The sequence below is a fragment of the Lonchura striata genome, chromosome 20, assembly GCF_050655825.1.
Source record: "Lonchura striata isolate lonStrDom1 chromosome 20, ASM5065582v1, whole genome shotgun sequence".
NCBI lineage: Eukaryota > Metazoa > Chordata > Aves > Passeriformes > Estrildidae > Lonchura > Lonchura striata.
In genome coordinates, this window is record NC_140722.1 from 8,902,849 (window position 1) to 8,924,224 (window position 21,376).

Genomic DNA, 21,376 nt, shown 5'->3' on the forward strand with positions numbered 1-21,376 from the left:
CTGTTCTGAGACAGGGCAGAGAAACAATGCTGAGAATATCTCAGTGCCTCCAAGAGAGTCACAGAATGGTTGGGGTTGGAAAGGACCTCTGGAGATGACCCAGTCCAGCCCCCTGCCAAGGAAGGGTCTCCTGGAGCAGGGGACCTGGGAATGCATCCAGGTGGGTTTGGAATGTCCAGAGAAGGAGACTCCACAGCCTCTCTGGGTAGCTGTTCCAGCTATTCCCCATATTCAGGTGAAAATTCTTGAGTTTTAGTTTCTGGCTCTTGCTCCTTTGTCCTGTTGCTGAGGACATAAAAAGAGTCTGGCACCCTTGGAGATATTTGCATTGATGAGGTCCCCTCTGAACCTTCTCCAGCCTGACCAGGCTCAGCTGTGTCTCCTCCTCTGAGATGCTCCAGGATCTTCATCATCTCTGTGGTCTCTGCTGGATCTTCTCCAGTAGCTCCTTGTCTTTCTTACATTGAAAGGAAAACTTGCCGAGGCTTTTTCTCTCCTTTCACCCAGGACATTCTATTCCTTTGTCCAGGGGACTCCTTCTGTTCATCTCTTACTCTTCAGAGGAAGGATTATCTTGCTGAAGAGGTTTGCAGTCACTGCCCTTCACCAGCTGAGCCCCCCAGACAAGCTCTGAAACACTGTCCCACCAGTCCATCTGCCAGTGCACATGGCTTTGGTTTGGGTTTGGTGCTGATTTCTGGTGCAGTGGGAATTGCACTGCAGTGGATCTGGGAATCCATCCCTGCTGCTGGTGGCTGGGCCAGGACAGATGGACACTAATGGGTCCTGGAGATGGGAGAACTGGATGAGCTGTGGGTCCCTCTCAACCCAAACCCTGCTGTGATTCGGTGAGACCTGGAAGAAGAGGGTCCCCAGCAGTCAGGGCTGTTCTGTCATCTGAAACTTATTGAATTTACAAGAAGGAAAGACAAGGACCGTTAATTAATTATAAGGAACAGAAAGTGAGAATACTGTTTCAGAAACTCTTTATTAGTTTAGATGCTTAGAAGAATTTATGCAAATTACTGAATGGCTTGGTGGGACAGAAAGCTGTCCTGGACACTCCTTGCTGATTTTCAGAAGCAAATGACACATGACTGACAGATCATGAAGGAAGTAGATACTGAGTTTTTGATTGCCCTTGCCTTGCAGTGCTATGACTAGACGTGGAGCATTGTGGTGTGTCATTGAACAAACCTTTCCTGCCGGTTTTTTCTCCCCCCCAAAAAAACTGAGAGGACTCACAAAAGTGACCAAAAGCTGCAAAACAAAATGTTTCATCAGGAAAAAGATGAGCCCTGTCTCTGACTAGCAAAGTGGTTACTGATGGGAAATGAGAGATTTCTTTGCTTAACAGAATTTTCTATGAATGTAACAAGAAATCTTATTCTGCAAAAGCAGTTTTGGAAGGTGCTTGCTGGAGTTTTACACCCTGGAGTGTGAAACTGTGCCCTGTACAGAGAAGTGAAGTCAGAGCCATGGCAATATGATGCTGAATTCCTTTTCCATGCTACCTCCACTGGTCAGTCAGTAGTGAGTTGTGTTGCTGCTTTCTGGTAATCAGACAGTGACCTATAAACCAATTCTGGGAGGTTTGTTGGACCAACAAAAGAACAGACAGACAAAGATTAATCAAAGGTCATTGTTCCACCAGATGTTGGAGTCTGAGGAAGTTGTCTGGGGAAGCCCTTTCTGTCCCATTAACGTTGTGTTTTGCTCTCTAGCAGCATCCATCTGACACATTTTTGTCATTATCGAATTCACAACAAAAATAATTGTTGATGAGGCATCACAGTGCAGCAAGGAGCTGCAGACTCAGTTTCCATCCCAGCAGGGGCATGGCTGGGACACAGGGACTGCCAGCAGCTGCCATTCAGGATGAAACCACCTGCTGGTGTTTCATACACCTTGTGGGTTCCATGTGAAATCCAGGGGTGGAAAACTTAATTGTGTTTCTGCCTGCGGAGAAGGAAATGCTCTGCAGCTCCTGGGTGGTCAAGCCTCAGGCAAAGGGATCCCACTGAAACTCTCCAGGTGGGAGAGCCCAGAGCAGGACTTTCTACTGGATCCAGTCTAGTGGTGAGTTTCACCCAAAAAACCATCAAGGAGCTGTGCCTCAGTACCAGGGCAAGGCTGAGACATTCGCTGATTAATTACTGAGCTGATGCACACTGACAAAGCAGCAGTTCTTGGCTCAGGGATTATTGTCAAAATGAGTTACAGATCATCAGGATTACTTTGCACAGCCACAGGGGATCGAGATAAAGGAGCAGTAAAGTGAAAATCCACTTTAGAGTGGCCTGTGAAAATCAGTCCATCATCTGTTCTGTGTAAAGTGCAAATAACACAGCCCAGCCCCTGTTGGACTGTAGTACTGACCCCCCTCCTTGGCTCTTGCTGGAGACAGAGAATTTTCTTTAACCAAGGTGGGTGGAAACTGATCTTACTGGAAGGAGCTTTGGATTCTTTCTGACCATTGTGGTTTCCTTCTCCTTCTGGGTAGTGGAGAACTGGGTTTGATTTTCTTGGTGAATGATGTGTTTAGTTCTTGTAGGTCTGATCTTTAAGAGTGTTCAGAATAAAATCCATGAGATTCTCCATCCGCAGCCCCAGTGGCTGAAAGCTGGAAGCAAGAGGCAGAAGGCAGATACAGAATTTTTAATTCTCTGTAGTGATCTGCAAGAGGAGCTGGCTGCTGACTCATGAGCAGAAAAACCTCCACATCCTCTCAGGTCCTCACTGTGGTTCCGTCACCCTTGCAGAGACTTGCATTTGCTTTTTGAGCATTTGGCTTGGTTTTGACTGTTCAGCAATGTCTGCTCAGAGGGAATTTGGTGAGACAGGGCAGGACAAACTGCAGGAGTCCCATGTCTTGAACGAGGCACTGGAGCACATGGTCTGCCAAGGCTGTACCTGCAAGGCTGAGTTCAGTTTTCATTTGAATCCTTGGGGTCCAAGACTCAGGGCACTGTCACTTGTCAGGGATTTAAGTGCTGACCTCCTGAGCTGCTGGATGTTGCGGTGCCATGAAAGGCACTCGTGTTTAGTGTTACAGCTGGAGGTGGTGTCAATCTCGGCGCTCCTGAAGGGAGAGGGTCGAAGCTCGGAGCTTTAGGAACGCAGAGCCCAAGCGCTGGCCGTGGGGCTGTTTTGGCAGGGTCAGTGCCCTCGGAGGGGGAGTGGGGTGGGGTGTGGTCCCGGAGCCCCTGCGCAGGGCCGGAGGGATGCTCCCCACAGCGCTGGTTTCCCTGCCCGCAGCCACAGGCAGAATCGGCCCCTCGGGGCTGCCTTTGACGGGGCAAACTCCCAGCGAGAGGCAGCTGCTGTTACTGGGAAGTTATGTGGCACTTACAGCCGGGGAACAGAACGTTCGTAAGGGGATTTCCCTGCCTTTCCCCTTGCCAGAAAACGATTTCTCGCCAACCCCCTGTAAAACTTAAAGCGCTTTGAAAAACTATGGGAATCCCACTCGCCTCCTTCCTCCACACAGGTACACGAACTTCACTGCTCTGAAAGCTCCACTTTTAGAGGCAACTGCAGAAACGAGAGCGAAAGCGGCGCTCGGGTGAGAGAGGGCGCCGGTGCCGCCGCGGCGGGGGATCGGGAAGGGCTCGGGGGCCGGGATGGAGTCGGGGGGGCCGGGATGGAGCAGCGATGTCACGATGTCACCTCCCCAAGAGGGGTCTTTCCTACGGGCCGGTCTATAAAGGCGCTGCCGGCCGCGGGGAGCGGCGCGGTGCGGAGGTGCGAGGCGGAGGTGCGGTGAGCGGAGCCGGTGGTCCCGAGGGATGGGATTGGGATAGGGGAGGAAAGGGAGACCTCGGCTGCTTCCCCACCAGCTCCCGCTCCCTGTCGGCTGCGGTGGGCTGGGGTTGGTTTCCCTCCCTGGATGAGTCCACTGGCTGTGGGTGGATGCGGGGGTGCCCAGAGCCTCCCACCGCAGCCGCTATAAGGCTCCGCTCCGTCCCTGCGCTGGGGAGAGCCGGCATCTCCCTCGGAGGAAGGGCTGACTCGGAAGAAAGAGGCGAGGAAACCCAGTCTTCCCAACAGCCCTTCCTTATCAGCCCTTCCCCATCTCCCTCTGTTTTTACCCTGGCCGGCTGGGTTGAACCTGCTGCTGCAGCCAGGAGCTCCGGCCCAGCCCTGAGGAACCCTCTCTGTCTCCCCAGGTTTCTGATCCCGGCGCTCGGAAGCCCTCGGAGCGATGCCATCCTGCCACGTGCCGAGCTTGAGGCATCCATCCAAGGTAATGGATCTTCTGCTTGTCAGGCTGGGCACGTGGGCTTTGGAAAGGAAAGGGAGGATCAGCAAGCTCCGGGATCAGTCCTATCCAGAGCATCTGGGTTTCCAAAAAGTGTTCAAGGTCCTAGGGAGCACGCTTTGTATCTGCTGGTTTGGAAAACAGCCCTTCTGTTTCTTGGTTTGCAAAGGTGTCTTTTCCTGCAGCGGTGGGGAACTGACTGGGGTGAAAGAGGGCAACGTGCTGGAGCTGCTCCAAGGTTTGAATGAGGGAAGCTGGATTCTGAAAGCACCACAAAAGGGTTTGGGAAGGATGTTCTGTCAGCTGGGATGGCAAAAGAGGGCAGCAGCTGGTGCTTGGGCTGGGAACAGCACAGGGAGGGAGGGCAATTTCTTGTATCTACAACAATAAGAAGTTCTGTAACAGCAGCAGCCGCGTTTGCTGCTCCCGCCTCTGCCTGGGGATGAGCTGAGGCTCTTTGCGCTGTCTTTGCCGTAGTGGATGCTCCCCCCTCTGCTCCTTTTGCTGGCTGAGCTCTCCTGCGGTGCCGAGCCCACGTACCAGTGGAAGGATGCTGTGACGAGGGAGAGGATCACCTGCCAGCAGTGCCCGCCGGGGACCTTCGTGGCACAGCACTGCTCCAGGGACAAACCCACCAAGTGCGAGCCCTGCCCGGATTTGCACTACACTCAGTACTGGAACTACCTGGAGAGGTGCCGCTACTGCAACGTCATCTGCGGGGAGAAGCAGGTGGAGGTGCAGCAGTGCAATGCCACGCACAACCGCGCCTGCCAGTGCCAGCAGGGCTACTACTCGAACATGGAGCTCTGCATCAGGCACTCCGAGTGCCCGCCGGGCTCCGGCGTCGCGAAGCCGGGTAAGTAAGACGGGCGCCGTCCATCCTTGTCACGCCCCAAAATCTCCGCGGGAGATAAAAATCAAGGAAAAATACAGCAGCCAAGTACAGCAGTCAATGCTTGCCCAGAGCCTGACAGATTCCCTTTTAGCTCTGGTAGTGGCACAGTGCCATCCTTGCCAGCGTGCTTCTGCTTCTTTTCCAAGGAGGAATTTACTTGGGTTTTTCCCCGGCTATCACTTTGAAAGCTTTTGAAATCCCCAGCAGCACACTTTGCTGGGATGTGTCAACCCCGGCTACCTGCCTCACCTGCCACAGCAGGCAGAGCCAGGCTGTGACTTGGCCATCCCTGGAGCCACTGGCCCTTTTCCACAGGCAGGTGGGAAGGTCCAAGCTGCTCCTGACCATTCATCAGCTCCCTTCTCCTTGCACAGGCAGCCCGGGAGCTGAGAATGCTGATTAATTAGGCTGAAGAAGGTGGCTGATGATGTAAGGGCAGGGCTGGGGAATCTGTATAGCTCTGGGGCCAGTTTTGTGGTTTTTCATTGAGCGGTTTGGAGAGGCTGTGTTGAAAACACACAGTGGACACGCAGCCAGGTTCCAAATCCACAAAAACAACTTTGTTTCGACTCCTGAGTCTGAGATTCCATCCCCTTGTGTGATCTAAGTCCCAAGGTATTTTAGGAGATTTATTTTCCCGTTGTTTCCCCAGTACTAATTTCTCTGGTCCTTTAATTGCTCCAAATGTGTGTAAACTCATCAGTCACTGAGGACCAGGCTCTGCCTGGAAACCACAGCAGGGGACAGCAAACCAGTGTGGGCAGCACCAGCAAGCCCAGCAGTATCTTGCTTCACACTTTGGAGCGGGGAGGCTTTTGAGATATGGAGGCTTTTGAAGCATGGAGTCTTTTGAAGTCCTTCCATGTGTGGCACAGAAGAGCTCCAGGCTCACCAGCCAGAGGGAAAATATCTGTTGACTTCAGCTGATGTTTATGATTGAGATTTGGGGTTTAATTTTCCATAGGACATGACAAAATGGAGTAACACAGCAGAGGGGGAAGAAGATCTCCAAACACTGCAGGGAAGCACTTTGAAATTAAACATTAAATTTGTCTGGAGGGTTGGCTTTAGGACTGAGGAGCCATGCAAGCAAGCTGGGCATTTGAGGAGAAGCTGTTTTTCTGTAATTATTATTTATTTTTTGCAAATGGCTTGTTGTGTGGGGAGGATTGTCCCCCAGCCCAGCCACCTGAACACCACAGCAAGGACCGAGTGTCCAGGGTGGTGGGCAGAGCCCTGGACCTGCCAGTGCTGGTGTCTGGATGGGGAAGGTGTGGGCTGGGGGCTGTAGGCAGAGTTTGCTGCTGTTTGGGTTGGATGAGGGCTTTGATCCTTGTTCGATCCCCCCGGGCAAATCAATTTCTTTGGGATTTCCCATTTGTAAATAGTGGCTCAGGTGCTGGGGGTTATGGCTGTGCCTCAGAATCACAGAATGGTCTGGGCTGGGAGGGACCTGAAAGATCAGACTCCTGGGGAAACCTAAAGGTGGTGGCAACACATAGGAACTGCTTGTAATTTGATTTGTGAGGAGGAGGTGAAAGGGGTGGGAAATCTGCCTCCCCCCAGCCCTCCCCTCCCCTCCCGGGGAACGGGAATGTTGCTCGGTGCGATCCTGCCCATGTGGCATCAGCCCTGTGACACAAGGGAAGCGCTGACCCAGAGCCAGGGGAGCAGTGACAGCGTGGCCAAGGGCAGCTGAGCTTTCCCCTCCACAGAGACTTTTACTTTCACTTGGTCGGGAGCCTCTGGCTCTGGGGAAAAGGGCTCTGGGAACCGAAGGGCTGCTTTGGCAGCTCAGCCACCAGCCTGGCTGCGGGCTCCTGCCTGGGAGGTGGCCTTTTCACAGCAGATGAGATGTCCTCTGGTTGTCCTCTTACACTGTGGGCTGCTGACAATTTATCAGCACAGTGGGGCAGCAATGCTGTTTGCCCCACAAGAGGACATGCAATTCCCAGGGGAGATGCTGACAGTGATCATTTCCAAAACTTCCCCTTCACGCCCAAATGGTGTCTGACATCCCTCCCCAGCTGCTGATTGCTCCTGTGCCAGCTTCTCCCCTGGCAGTCCTGTTGTCTCCCCACGCATAGGTACCCCCTTTGAGGACACCCAGTGCCATGACTGCCCCTATGGCTTCTTCTCCTCCAACTCCGGTACCAATCCATGCCAGCCACACCAGGACTGTGAGAAGCAGGGGAAGGTGACCAACGTGCAGGGCAACAAGTACCACGACACCCTCTGCACCTCCTGCAGACTGGGGAGAGGCAACAGCACAGAGGGATCAGGTGAGCCACGGGCACAGCGTGTCAGGACTGATGCTGCCAGGGTGAGGGCAAACTTCTTCACTTTCTCCTACTTAGATGCAAATGAGGTGAAATGGCTTGTAAAAGCATGGAGTGAGTCATAATTAATAATAATTATGGCTAAAATAGTCTGTCTCACTTCATCTCTGTCCAGTGTCAGTCCCATAGAGCAAAGACAGGGTGCTGGACTTAAGCAACAGTCACTGCACAGTGAGAACAAAGAGCTGACAGTGAAATCCTGCTGGATCTTTCCAGGGACAACTGGGAGTGCTGGGACAGGGGATAGTTTTAGCAGCTGAGGCACCCAGCTTGGCTGCTGGCACAGATCCTGCACTCCTTTTGCCTGGCTGCACCACATGTTTTCTGGAAACTTTTATGGCAGCCACGTCTTGTGCAGGCTGGGTGGAGCAGAGCCCAAGGTTCCTTGGAGCTGGTGTTGGGTGGATTTTGACCCATCAGGTGTAAAAGGAGATGTGGTGTCAAACACGTCACCTTGACGGTGCAGATGTGGTGCTGAGCCATGGCAGAGGTGCAAGCTTGGGCAGGAGCAGCTAGTGGCACAGATCAGAGAATCCCTGAATCCCAGGTTGGAAGGGATCTCAAGGACCAGCTGGTTCAACCTTTCTTTGCAAAAGAACAGGGGAGAGGTGCAGGGCAGAGGGTGCTTTGTAACATGCTCCCACCCCAAGTTAGGGATTGAGAAAGGGACAGAAAAAACACCTCAAAGGCCCCCAAACCCATCCCAAGGGCCTGATGCCAGTTGAGGTGAGGCTTGAAGCTGTTTGGAACCACCTGTTCCACCCTGAGGATCCAGACATGGAAAACTAATTTCATGTGACTGGTTTGAATGGCAGTGTCCCTTCACCCTTTTGCTTCTAAAAATATAATCAGCCATAAAGCTTCACCCTTATGCTTCCAAAAGTATAATCAGTCATAAAGCCATAGAAGAGCACAAGATAGGAGGGACTTTGAAATTTTATCTGGTCCAACCTTTAATGGGAAAATGAGCCTGGATGACATTATCACAGTGCCATGTCCTGATAATCTGAAAAGCAATGAGGACCTCATCACATCCAGGGGAGGTTGTTCTGGAGTGAAAGAATGTCATTCTTTCATCAGAATGAAGCTTGGTAGAAAAGCGTTAATGAAACTCACCCACAGGGTGGTCAGGCACTGAACAGGCTCCCCAGGGAAGTGCTCATGGCCAAAGCTGTCAGGAGAGTTATAGGGGTTTTGGGTGTCTGCGCAGGGCCAGGACTTGGGTTCAATGAACCTTGTGGGTCCCTTCCAATTCAGGACATCCCATGGCTCTAAAAGGTTTTCCTCTGTGGCAAGGGAACATGGAGGCTTCCCCCCCCAGGCAGCTCTCACCTTTCTGTGCTCTCCTGGCACCACCAGCACAGCGATTTCTCCTTACACAGCCTGACTCACACGAGTTCCCTGCCAGGAGTGTGATCCTGACACAGAGACTAGAGAGCTCCGTCACCAGTGGGACGCAGTCCCGGGGTGGGGGATGGCCAGGTCAGAGCAGTGTTGGCAGCACGTGAGTCAGGCACCGGCCCCCGCAGCCACACCAGCCCTTTGCAGGTATTTATAGAGGGAGGAGGCCCCAGCAGTGAGAGCTGAAGGGTTTTTTAAACTCAGTTTATTATGATTCCTGTCAGGAGGCACACAAGGATCTGCTCATCATCAAGCCGAGCCTGCTGGAGAGGCAGAGCCTGAGCAGTGGAGCTCAGCCCACTCCACTATAACCAGTGAAACCGTTCCCTGTCTGCAATGGCATGAAACTGGGCTAATCTCTCCTTGATTGAGTAATCCTTTGGCCTTGGCCTCTTGAAAATTCTTTCTGTTTTCATTCCTTATTCTGGATGCGCTCCAGCAGCTTCCACCAGCTGAGGCCAGATCTGTCCCATCCCAGCGCCTTGATTGGGTCTGTGCTTAGGTCTGGTCCTGTTACAAGGTTTACAAATCTGTGGAGGAAAACAGAAACTTTCAGAAAAAAAGAATGTGTAAATAGTTACTGCAATTGCTTCAGATTTGTCTGTGTTTTTCCTCTATTCCCTGATGGGGAGGAGCATTGAATAGGTGCATTGACTTTCTACAGAAGTTGTAGAAGGTGAATGTACCTATTGACTTTCCTATGTACCTTGTTTTCCAACTGCCCCACACAAGGTGCATCACTGCTAGGAAGTTCAGCCTTCCACTAGACCAGGCTGTTCCAGTACCCATCCAACCTGGCCTTGAGCACGTCCAGGCCTGGGGCACTCACCAGCTCCCTGGGCAGATGTCCCACAGACAAGCTTGGCAGGGCTGTGCCCTGCTGTCCCATGTCCCTTTAACCCCTGGGCTGTTTCCCCCACCAGCCGCAGAAGATGATGACTGCGAGCAAGCCATGATAGACTTTGTGGTGTATCAGAACATCCCCGTCAGGAAGCTGAAGCGCCTGCAGCAGATCCTGGAGCGCTCTCCAAAGAAGCAGACAGCATGGACCAAGGCAGCCATCCAGGAGAAATTCCGGGCTTTCCTCACTCACAAGAAGGAGGAGGACTCTGAAGTCACCAAGGAGCTGCTGGATGCACTGCGTGTGGTCAAGCTCCACTCCATTGAGGAGAAGGTCCGCAAGCGCTTCCAGCTGCCCTGAGAGCGTGAACTGGACTTCTTGGGTGCTCTTTGTTTTGGTTTTTATCTTCTGAGGCTTCATTAATTTATTCATCTTTCCAAACATAACTTGAAAAGCAGCATGAGAGATGAACAATGGAGTGGCATCATGCCATGGCAGCTGTGTCACTGCGGATGGGTTGGGATGGGATGGGATGGGATGGGATGGGATGGGATGGGATGGGATGGGATGGGATGGGATGGGATGTAATGTGTAAGCAGCAGCATCCCCTTGCCAGCAGCAGGGCCAGCTCCTGGAAGCTCACCAGTTGCTGGGCACTGATTTTCCAGACCTCAGCAAGGATTAATATTTTATCAGAAGAAAAACCTGCATCCAGGGTCATTATTTCTGGGGAAGAACATGGTCCCCTTTATATAAAACTGTTTGGCTTTGTTTTAAACTGTGTAACTTTGGGCTTGTTGGGGGTTTTAGTAATTTTACAGTATTTTCCACAGAGGATTTGCTTGTGGTTTTTTTTGTCATGCTTTTGTTTGAGAAGAGAGTTTGGTGCTGAGGCACAGGAATGGGGAGGATACCCCAGACTCACTGGTACAGCTCACTTGAAATTTATTTCTTAACTACCTGTGTTTATACCACATGTGAAAGATGTTTTCTAAAGAAAGAAACCAAAGAAGTTATTTTATCATACAATTCTCTGTCACCCGAGTCCTTTCCTAGTCTCACCTGGAGGTGATGTTGGGAATCCCAGACTGTGGTATCTGACCCTGCTTCCCCTTGTCTCTTTTTCCCCACATGCTTTTCCACATGTTGGCATCCCTGCCCATGGCAGGGCACTGGAACAAGATGATCTTGAAGATCCCTTCCAACACAAACCCTTCTGGAATTCTGTGATCACACACCCCCAGCCAACCCCTGCCCCCTGAGCCATGGTGAGGCTGTGTGCCAGCGGGATGCAGACAGTTTGCACTGGGATTTGTGGCCAGGGTGACACTCATGTCTCTTGGGTCAGCCCAACCATGTCCCTCTGAGCCCCAGCTCTGTCCCTAAACCTGACTATGTGCTCAGTCAGCCAAAAGCTGGCCTTGAGGCAGTTGAGCTGACTGCAGGAGTTTTTTTTTTTAACAGATGTTGCTTAGGGAAGTCAACAAGACAATACTGACTCCCTCTGGCTTTTTCCAGCCTGTAGCAATGATGATGCAGAGCTACATTTTATGTGGTGAATGAGTTTGACTTTTTATAGCTCTTTTTTAGTGGAGCAGATGCCAGGAATTTAGAAAATGATCTTTTCCCCTGGCTTGGAGCTGTTTAAAGCTCTCTGAAGTGAGTGCTACGCAAAAGTGCCCCCGCACTTCTTCCGTGCAAGGAAGCTGTGGGGGGAAGAAGGGAATGTTACCCTCCCCTCGCTGCCCACAGACACATCCCAGGCTCTTCCTGCTGCAGTGACAAGTTAATCCATGGCAGTCTGGATGACAGGGAATGATCTCAAGGGGCAGTGCTTGCCTCTTCACTGCTCCAGAGCACGGGAGTCCCTGGATGTCTGCTAACACCTGCCTGGAACCACAGGCTTCCACTGAGGATCCCAGGCTTGAACTGGGATCTCAGGTTTGCAATGTCTCACCCATTTTGGGCTTTGAGGATGAAGCAGCTCAACGACCCTGGTGTTGTTCTGGGTCGGTTCAGCCAGGGAAGAAGAGAAGCAAATGCCTGAAAAGCAGCTGAGGGGAGCACTCACGCCTGTGTGCTGAGCCTGGGCTGATCCTGGGAATCCCCTCAGTCCTGGCAGTCTCCTTGAAGCTTCATCAAGTCTGGCCTTGAGATCCTGCTAAGGAGCTTCACAGGGGACCAGAACTCCCCTTCCCAGTGTTCAGTTTTTACCATGTCTGATCTCTGTCCTCCCAAGCTGCTTTATCCCGTGGGATGCAGCTCCGTCTCCGAGTGTCACTTACTCTGAGTCCCTTGGCAGCAGCCAAGTGCCGCTGGCATGGTCCAGGAGCAGCTGGGGCAGGACATGAGGAGGGTTTCCATTGGAGCACTGTGAGAACTGAAGCTTTGCTCCAAGGCAGAGTGCAAGGCAGGACACCCAGTGCTGATGGGTTGAAAGCTGGAGCAGCCAGAGCCTCTGGCATTGGCTGCAGCTCCTTGAGGGATTCCCATCCTGCTGCATTGCAGTTATCCTGACTCAGCACGAAGGATTCGGAGTCCTCGCTCTGAAGGGGAACAGGAATGGAGAGCTGTTAGTGCACGAACTGCCTCCCACACTGAATGAGGGTCCACCATGTCCAACCTCCTCAGGACACCATGTGTGGCCCCCTTGTGCCTTGGCAGGTTGCAGTGGGGACCACAGAGCTCAGCTCGGTGAAGCAGGAGATGGGGATTAAATAATGAGATGGCCCAGCCTGTGTCAGAGAGCTCTGCTCTCCTCACTGCCAGGCTTCCCCTGCCACCGGCCACTGCAGCACCGAGGGGCTGGCAGGGAATGATGCCCTGTGCCACCAGCAGCTCCCTAGCTTGGTGCCACCAGCCTGATTTGCTCTGGCAGGGTATCTCCTGAACACCCAGGTGTTGTTATCATGCTCCGTTCAGGGGATTTGCAGCTTCTCCTCAGGTCTCCTCCCAGCCCTGTTCCCCTCATTGCCAAGTTAGCTGGAATTTCTGCACATGGAATTTTCTTCTCACGTGGGCTTGTAGGCAGGGTGACTGAGGAAGATTTTTCTGATAAATATTAACCTTTATAAGGGTGGCCAAACACCCTGGCATGTGAATCCTGCTGGGCTTCCAGGAACTGGGCTGTGCTGAAAAAGCCAGGATGGGCACCACACAGTGAGCACTCTCAAAACAACCGTGGCTTCATCACAAGGTATTTCACCTTTTCAGCTAATTGACATTAAGAGGATAAAAATCCCTTTCAGTTTCCCCTGAAGTTTCCAAAGCCCAGAGAGAGAAGATCAAGAGTCAGCAGTGTGAGCTTTCCCCTGATGCTTTAAGAGACTCTTTCCTCATGAACTGTGGCAAAGGAGAGCACATGGTAACCTCTAAAAGTAGATGCAGTGCTGTTCCAGGATGACTCAGATATTTAGTACTCAGAGGATAATTTTACAAATGCTACAAGCACTACATAAAAAGCCAAGCCCATGCTATTCTCCATGTCAGGGTTCTCCCTGCTGTTGAATGCTTAAACCCAGATAAAATCCCACAAAACCACTGGTTGGTTTAAAGTGCTAGGGTGGGTTAGGTCGGTGCCATGGGCTCCTTGGCCACCTGTTACCACAGGTGTGGCAATGACTCAGGCTGGTGCTGATGCCTCAAACCCTGGAGCATTGGCAGCAGGAGCTGACGTGCTTCCAACCTGCTCATTGCAGGAGCAGTTGGGACACGTCTCTCCTCATCCAAGGAGAGCACTGCAGGTTCTGCCTCAGTTGCAAAGTTTGGAATGAATCTGAGTGGAAGGAGTCAGAGGGAGTTTTTCTAGTGTGTTCACACATAGCTGGCTCATGTCTGGGTCTCCAAGGGTGGAGAACCAGGATTGATAGAGGAAACAAGAGTGGGGGAATTTTTAAGGTGTGCAGAGAGATGTGACAGGATGAAACCAGGGCAAATACACAATTCATCTTGTTGAAACAGTCTGCAGCCCTCTTGGCCCTGAGGCTGCCTCCCTGTCATGCACAAGATGTAAATTCACTCTCCTGCCTGTAGATTTTGGTACTCTCATGCATGTTGCTCAGCAGCTGACAGTGGGCTGAGCCCTCCAGGCTCTGTGGGAGAGGACTCAGGGAGTTCTAATGCACACCAAACTTTTTTGTATTCTCCCATCACTGTTCCAGAGGTGCCAATTTTATCTTATTTTGAAGCATACTTCTGTTTTCCTCCTGATGGTAGTGTTTTCCCTTCTGGCTGTAAATCTATGTGTGTGTCCAGGCTGTCCCTGCTGAGACTCATCCCTCACAGCAGTCAACCAACGGTAGGACCAAATTTCCTGGTGCCAGGGCCAGAGGGGCACAGTGCCAGCTTCTGTGGGAGAAGCAGAGGTGAGCCTGAGGAAGTCAGTCCTATCCTAGAGCAGGAACAGGCTGGGCTGAGACGTGCAGGGCAGCCCAGCCTGTGGGGCAGAGAACGTGGATGTCAGGACATCTTTTCCCACAGGGTCTCACCTGATTCCCTGCCCTCATTTCTGCCCCTCCTCAATTTATAATTTTTGCTCCTTTCTGTGTTCAAGGAGCTTCCTAAGAGTGGGAAATCTCCAAAAGCAAGCAAGAGAAGGCACAGCAGGTGACCTGTCCCAAATGGTGCCAGGGGGAACTGAGGGATGAGGACCAGGGAGCCCCATGATGAGTTGGTGTCACTTTGGCCAGGTGAGGACTGCTGGTAAAGCAGTCCCTGGGTGGGGGTTTATAAGGAATTAATATAATTCTGACAATGCTTGTGAAGTTTCTTGAGGCTTAGACTCAAAAACAGATTGAAGATGATCAATTCACATTGTGAGCTTCACTAACCTGCAATCGAGTACAACTCAAATAGAAGTTACTGTTCAGACCTAACCTAACAGTCCCTTCCAGCTCAAGCTGATCTGTGATTCTGTGAAATGGGATGATCTTCCCAGGTTCCACATTCCAAAGGTGTTGGGATTGGATTTTCCAAAAAACAAAAATTATTGCTGCCTGCTTCTGAGTAAGGTGAGAACAGACAAAAGTACCTTTTATCACCGTCTCCCAGAGTAAATTCAATTATTCAAAAATATTTAGTGCTCAACAGATTTGTTCATACAATACTGTAGTGCTGAATCAACCATTTAAAAGGCAGCTAAAGAAGTACTAACATGAAATTGTCTCTTTTAAAAAAAAACTTGGATTTGGTTTTTTGTGGTAGTTACAGAGCACAGTGGTAGTACAGGGATAGTTACAGAGCACAGTGCTGTAGTTTTCACTTCTTCCTAGAGTTTGCTTCCAAGCAAGTGTTGGGACACTACTTGCCCTTCATAGGACAGCTTGGTTTTGCCCTGGTCACTCACAGGGGTAGTACTGGCCTTTGCTATCTGGTGACCAGTGACAGGACCTGAAGGAATGGCTGGAGCTGTGTCAAGGGAGGTTTAGGTCAGATTTTAGGAAAAGATCTTTCTCCAAGAGGGTGGCTGGGCATTAAAACAGGCTCCCCAGGGCAGTGGTCACAGCCCAAAGCCTGAACCAGAGCTCAAAGACCATTTGGACAATGCTCTCAGGCACACGGTGGGATTTTGGTATGTCCTGTGTGGGGCCAGGAGTTGGACTTGAAGATATTTGTGGGTCCCTCCCAATTCAGGATGTACTGTGATTCTATTTGGTCAGACATTGTTTGGCTCCCCTGACCTTGCTCACAAGGTATTTGGCTCTAATGATCAGGTCTGGGCACTGCCTCCTCTTAGCTGAGTAAAATTTGGATATACTAATAAAGGTGCCCTTTAAATGAAAAGAGTTTTCTCAGTAACAAAGCCATAGCTACAACTACAATATCCATACACAACATTCTCCCTGTTTAGAACCATGAGCCCGTGATGTGTTATTGTCTGAGTCAACAGGAGTCTTCCTTCAACAACTCTGTTTTCTTGAAAAACAATTATAATTACACAATGTTTAGGTAAAGAGGGCTGTGTCAAAGTGACTAACCAGTATTAGGGATCCCAGACCTCACAGTGCCGTGTGGGTGTGGGGAGAATTGAGGTCTTTGTTGTGGCATCCTTTGTCACTGTTCACCTAAGCATATCCCTGTGTCATCCAGTGCCCCAGGACCCTGTGCTTGTCTGGGCCCCGAGGGGTCAGGAGGAGCTCCAGTAGAGTGGTGACTTAGCTGTGATGTGGGAGTGGAGCTGGAAGACTCAATCACTTTCCTATGGAAACACAGGGAATGACAACTTCCCAGCTGTTGCTGTGAGGACACAAGCCCAGCAAGGATCTGTTGGGTGGTCAGTGCTGCTGAGCCTCAGGCATGTGGATTTCAGACTGGCTTCAGGGACGTGATCCAATGTGCTTGCTCAGCCTTGGTCAAATCATACAGATTTCTTCCTCCTGGTTTCTATTCCCGTCTCTCTCCACTTCCTTCTGTGATACTGCAGCTTGGCAGGTGATTTACTTAACTTCTTTTGATCTTCCCAGAAGCTGAGAGCCCTTTAGCTGGGAAACTTGGGAGATAAGAATAGGAGTATACATTTCCCATTTCATGACTCTGAAAACCTGAAAGAAAAAATAGCTCTGAGAATATCAACCCCAAGTTCTCCTTTCACATAGTTTCATGTGTTGTGTGCTGTCATGTCACAGAGGAACAGCCTTGCCGGTGATTCAGCACCTCTTGTCTGCAGAGATCCCCTGCCCTTTGACACACCGCATGTACTCACTGGGTACTTACTAGTCTTTCATAGCTTGTGCCGTGGGCTATCCCATGATCCTGCCTCTTCTCATGGCATGGAAATGAGCTGTCAAAATTTCCACCATGCTGAGGATGTGAGTACAGCCCTGGAAGAACTTAATCCTTGCTGTGTGGGATTGGTTGGTTTTGGTTTTTGTCCTTTGCAGGAGGTCACAGCTGCCTTTGCCCCCACTGCTGTTCCTGCAGGGCAAAGCCCTGCTGGTAGCCAGTACTGGGGGTTTCATGTGTAACTGCCAATATCTCAGTTAAAAATCAGTCTTGTTTTTGTTGGAGGAGGAAAATCTTTCAACAGGGCAGGATACACCCCCGGTATGCCCCAGGTCCTCTTGGTTCCCCTGGCAGAAGAGCCCTCTGAAAGCCCTTGGTCACAAAACCCAGCAAAAGCTCAGCATGGAGTTGAACTCGATGACTCCTGTTGGCCGCTCCCAACTCAGGGTATTTAATGCTTCTCTGAAATACTGAGTTGCCCATACATTCCTTTGTCTGTTACTATTACAGGCAGTGAGGAGGTGCTGTGCCTAACACCAGCTTCTGGGAACAGCAAATTCTTTAATCTGCCTTATGACTGCCTTATACAATGTTTTAATTCTTTGTGGGAGTCTGACACAAGAAGGAAAAAATTCTAATGAAAATCTCCAATTAAATATTACCAGTTTCTCTAAATTCTGAGAACTGGCAGAGGAGCTCCTGGCTATGAACTGAACTGCCATGCAACAGAAACAAGTCCAGAGGTTCCTGTTTCAGGAAAACACTTAAGAATATACTTAATTTTACAGTTAATTTAGTTTGCCCTCAGAGAAGTGCTTCTGGTATGTGCTGAATATAGATGGCTTAAGGTACATGGGGTCAGAGGCTTGGGTTAGTTCCTCCAAATGCTTAGCATGAAATGTGTTCAGCTGAAGGACATATTCTTCAATGATGAAGAATCAGAGAATCCCAGAATTCCAGGCTGGGAGTGACCTCAAGGATCATCTAGTCCAACCTTTCTTGGCAAAAGCATAGCCTAGACAAGATGGACCAAGCACAAAGTTACTACTCATGAATTAGCAATGTTAGTGAGAATAGTACATATTGGTCCAGAAGGGTTTTGTTTCAATAAAAGGATCCTCTGTGTTCTGAAGTGAATGTATCCACTGCCTCACCCTCACAGCTACCTTGGGTAACACATGGGAAAGGTGGGACTGCACAGCCTCAAGAAAGATGTGAGGAATGTGGTATTCAAGAGGACTGTCATAACAACATAGGAATTTTGAAACTTGATTTAGCAGCAGCAGCTTTAAGGGAAAAGTGTGATCAAGAAGGAATGAGACTCCTACCTCCTGATTTTGTGTTATTCATTTAAGAATGTCAGGCAGAATTCCAGCACTTTGTAGTTAACTGCCAATGTTCCTCCTCTCCTTGCTTCCAGTTGACGAGCATCTCATTTATAAAAACCTTTAGGTAATTTTTTCCCCCAGTGCTATTGCATACTGTGCTGTCCATGTTTTCTGTATCTGATGTGTGTCATTTTCCATGAGATCTGATTCTTTTTAGTACTCGTTTGTTGCCGTACCAGGAATTTTAAGCATCACTCCCTTCTGACATAATGGGTGAAGGCTTGTGATCGGATACAAGTTGTGCAGGTGAAGTCATTTGAGAGCAGACACTGCTGAAAGCTGGGACTAGATCATCATGAAGGCAGAGTCTGGGAACAAAAAAAGCTTGAGTGTGTGTAAAGAAATGAATGGAAAGCCCCCAGGAGTTGTCATGGAAGCTGGTTTTACCAGAGGACCAGAGAAACAAATCCCTTAGGGATTGCAGAAGCACAAAGAACAAAACCCAAGAGCAAAGTTGCAGGAAATGCCCAAGGTCAGGTAAACAATAACTGGTGTTATCCACCAGGAATGTTTCATATGGGATTTCCAGGTGGTATAAAATTCCAGTGTAAAAAGCACCTGCTCAAGTTTTTCTAGCATCCATTGTAAGAGCTCAGAAGAGGGGAAAGGTTCTTGGCACCTCATCACTCCCCCTTATTTCTCAGGAGAGAAATCTGAGGCAAATTTGAGTAGAAAACTGTGCCAGAAGTGAATTTTGAAAGGTCACCTAGCCTAGAACCTGTCTGCATGGCAGGGGTAATTCAGCCTATCTTCATTAATTGTTCAAATTGGTTTTGGGAAATCTATAGACAAATACTTAAGAGTCTGAAAACAGCCCCAAAGCTGAAGGCAAACCAAGCCTGTGGTGCTGCTTTGGGCAAAAGCTGAGGAGCAGCAGCAGAGCTGGACATGGAGGCAGGATTCACTGTCCTTCATGTGTGGATACTGCTGGTTGTGGTTGTCAGGAATTACAATCCTCATTAATCAGATTCTTTGATTTAAATGGATATTTGTCAAGTGCGGTGACAGTACCATTCTGCCTTTCTCTATACGTTCCCTCCTTGACACAATTTGCCAGGAGAGGTATCCCAGGATAGGTTAAAAATCCAGTGAAATACATAGATCAACTCAGAACCCTGCAAAAGTACTTTAAGGCAGGTTTCTAGCTAAGCCTCACATTTCCAAACTTGTACTAGCAGGTCAGAGTCAGTTAATCAAGAACAGTTCTGGAAATCATGACTAACTCAACAATCTCATACAGCTAAAACATCACTGCTGAAGAGACTCATTCAAGATTGTGATCTGTATTGTATCAGCAGATCTTTCCCTAAACAAACTGCTGGGTTTGCAGGCTGTGTCAGCAGTACACAAGCAGGATGGAAAGAAAGAAGATATTAAAAGTAACTCAGTTAGCAAAAAGCCATCCTACAGCACTGGATATTAAGTCCACTTCTTGATGATGCCTTGATTTCAGTTTATCAGAATCAGAAGGATGGCCAGGGGCACAGACCCTAAAGAGCCTCTGTTTGTTCCACTTTCTGAGACAGATGTTAGCAGCCAGAGACTTGACTAAGATGCTGGACTTAGTCTGAAGCTGGGCCTGATTTGTCTTGGCATTTTCTGTAGTTCTGTGGGACAGAATGTCGTGGGAAGTGGGATGAGCTGTGATCTCAGCACCCTGCAAAACAGACTCTCAGCACACATGTCACCACTGCCTTGCGTGAGGATGGAACGGGATTAGGTCAGACCAGCCAAAAGTGCTGTAATTCAGCTACTCTGCATCCCTCCAGAATTCCAAATGAAGATGGAATTGCCAGCACACAGGCAGCACTAGGACTCAAATAAATGCTTTAGAAGTGTTTTTTTAGCTCTCGCATCTTGCTGCTACCAGCTATTGAATATTAGCAGAGGAAATTGCAGATGGGTGAGAGAATTCCAAATGGGTGAGAGAAATGTCATCATCTGTCAATGCTCAAATAAGACAAGTGGGATTCTCTGCTGAAGTTAGTGAACTCTTACCTTTATCTCATGGACAGCATGCCAAAGGGAACAGGGATTGCAAAGTGCAGATGATCAGTCCGTATCCCCTTGGGAAGATAAATCAGCTCTTTAGGTAAGTTCACTGTTGTGAACAGACATGGGCAAAACAGGTCCAATGCAAATGTATCAAAAATCTGTAAAACTGCATTTGAACTTTGAATTCAGAAACATTCTTGCTTTGTTTGAGGTCTAGTAGAGGGGTCACTTGAAACAGAAAAAGCATTTCAAATAAGTCTGTGTTTCCTGTAAGTATAAAATGTGAAAAACCATTAAATTTCTAATCAAAATATAAAAAATTGTCCCATCTGCTGTGGAAGGTCACTTTGAATTAGAATGAACTTTACACTGGTGGTTTCAGAGAAATCCTCCCTGATTTGTTGTGGCCAGAGCACACTCATACATACCTATCCCAGCTTGGGCATGTCTCTGGGAAAACGACTCTCCCACGTCTGAGAACTTGGAATTCTGAGATCAAAACATTGGTTTTAAGACACCCTGCTGATATGGACCACAAAGCAGTCTGTGTCTACAAACTGTTTTGTCCTTTCTGGTTTCCCAGTGAAAAAAAGAGAGCAAGAGATCTGAAAACAGTATGTAGAAATCTTGGAAAATCCCCTGTGTCCCAAAGAATAGACATTTCAAGCTACTTAAGTGTTTTGACTCTCAGCAAGGTACTTCTGTTCATTAGTTACTGTTTTACATGTTCAGTTTAATTGTCTGTCAACCAAGGCAGCCGGGGCCACAAAGTCACCTTGAAAACACTGAGGCTTTCCAAGTGTTTTAAAAGAGTCCAGTGACAGAGATGCTCCTGATAATCAAAGGCCATCAGTTCTCCAGAACTTTAGTACTCTTGAAAATCTCAGCTCTGCATCACATGCAGCACCCAACAAAAGTGCCACTTCCTACAGTGGCTGAGTGATTTCCAAGGGATTCTCCACATTCACAGAACACATGAGAAAAATGACCAGGTCACTAGGTCTGAAGGAGCCTTACTTCTTCTACTGAGAAACAAAGATTCTGCACTTCAGTTTGCAATTTTTTCCGCTGACTTCAATAACTTAATGACACAGCCCAGCTGCCTTTGTTCTTTGACCTAAATGTGAGCAAATGCAAGATGTTCTCTCTCAAAAAACATCTGAGTCCCATGCAGGAAATATAGCAGAAAGTTCTTTGACAGATGCCAACTAAGAGACTTTAAACAAATACTACGGACTGGCTGAAGTACATCTTGAATTATGGCCCCTTCATTATGTCAGCAAACAGCACAGAGCATTCACCAGTGCCAGGAGTAAATAAAACATCAGAGGAGCAGCACCCATTGCCAAACCACCGTGAAATTCACGTAAAAACTCATATTCAGGGAAAAGATAACGATACATCAGCAGATCTAGCTGAGTAGGTGATGTAAGCACGGAGCACTGTTTGTCTTTTGAGTGCTGCCTTTCTGTTTTTTCCTACATTTCAAAAAAAACCCTAAGGGCTAAGTACTGCTATTCCCAAATACCACTGTTT

The 21,376-nt window shown here is 49.2% G+C and overlaps 1 protein-coding gene across 3 annotated transcripts; it reads left to right on the forward strand.

The window, feature by feature from the left end:
* Positions 1-3,426: 3,426 nt before the first annotated feature.
* TNFRSF6B (TNF receptor superfamily member 6b) lies at positions 3,427-10,766 on the forward strand. Of its 3 annotated transcripts, none has more exons than XM_021527427.4 (5): positions 3,427-3,565; positions 4,170-4,246; positions 4,739-5,117; positions 7,244-7,438; positions 9,820-10,766. In XM_021527427.4, exons 2-5 carry the CDS (start codon positions 4,205-4,207, stop codon positions 10,095-10,097), a joined length of 894 nt encoding a protein of 297 aa, XP_021383102.1. In that variant the 5' UTR covers positions 3,427-3,565; positions 4,170-4,204; the 3' UTR covers positions 10,098-10,766. The 3 variants fall into 3 exon arrangements, with proteins under 3 accessions (XP_021383102.1, XP_085414288.1, XP_085414287.1); XM_085558162.1 differs by lacking the exon at positions 3,427-3,565 and adding an exon at positions 3,682-3,757; XM_085558161.1 differs by lacking the exon at positions 3,427-3,565 and adding an exon at positions 3,948-4,024.
* Positions 10,767-21,376: the final 10,610 nt, after the last annotated feature.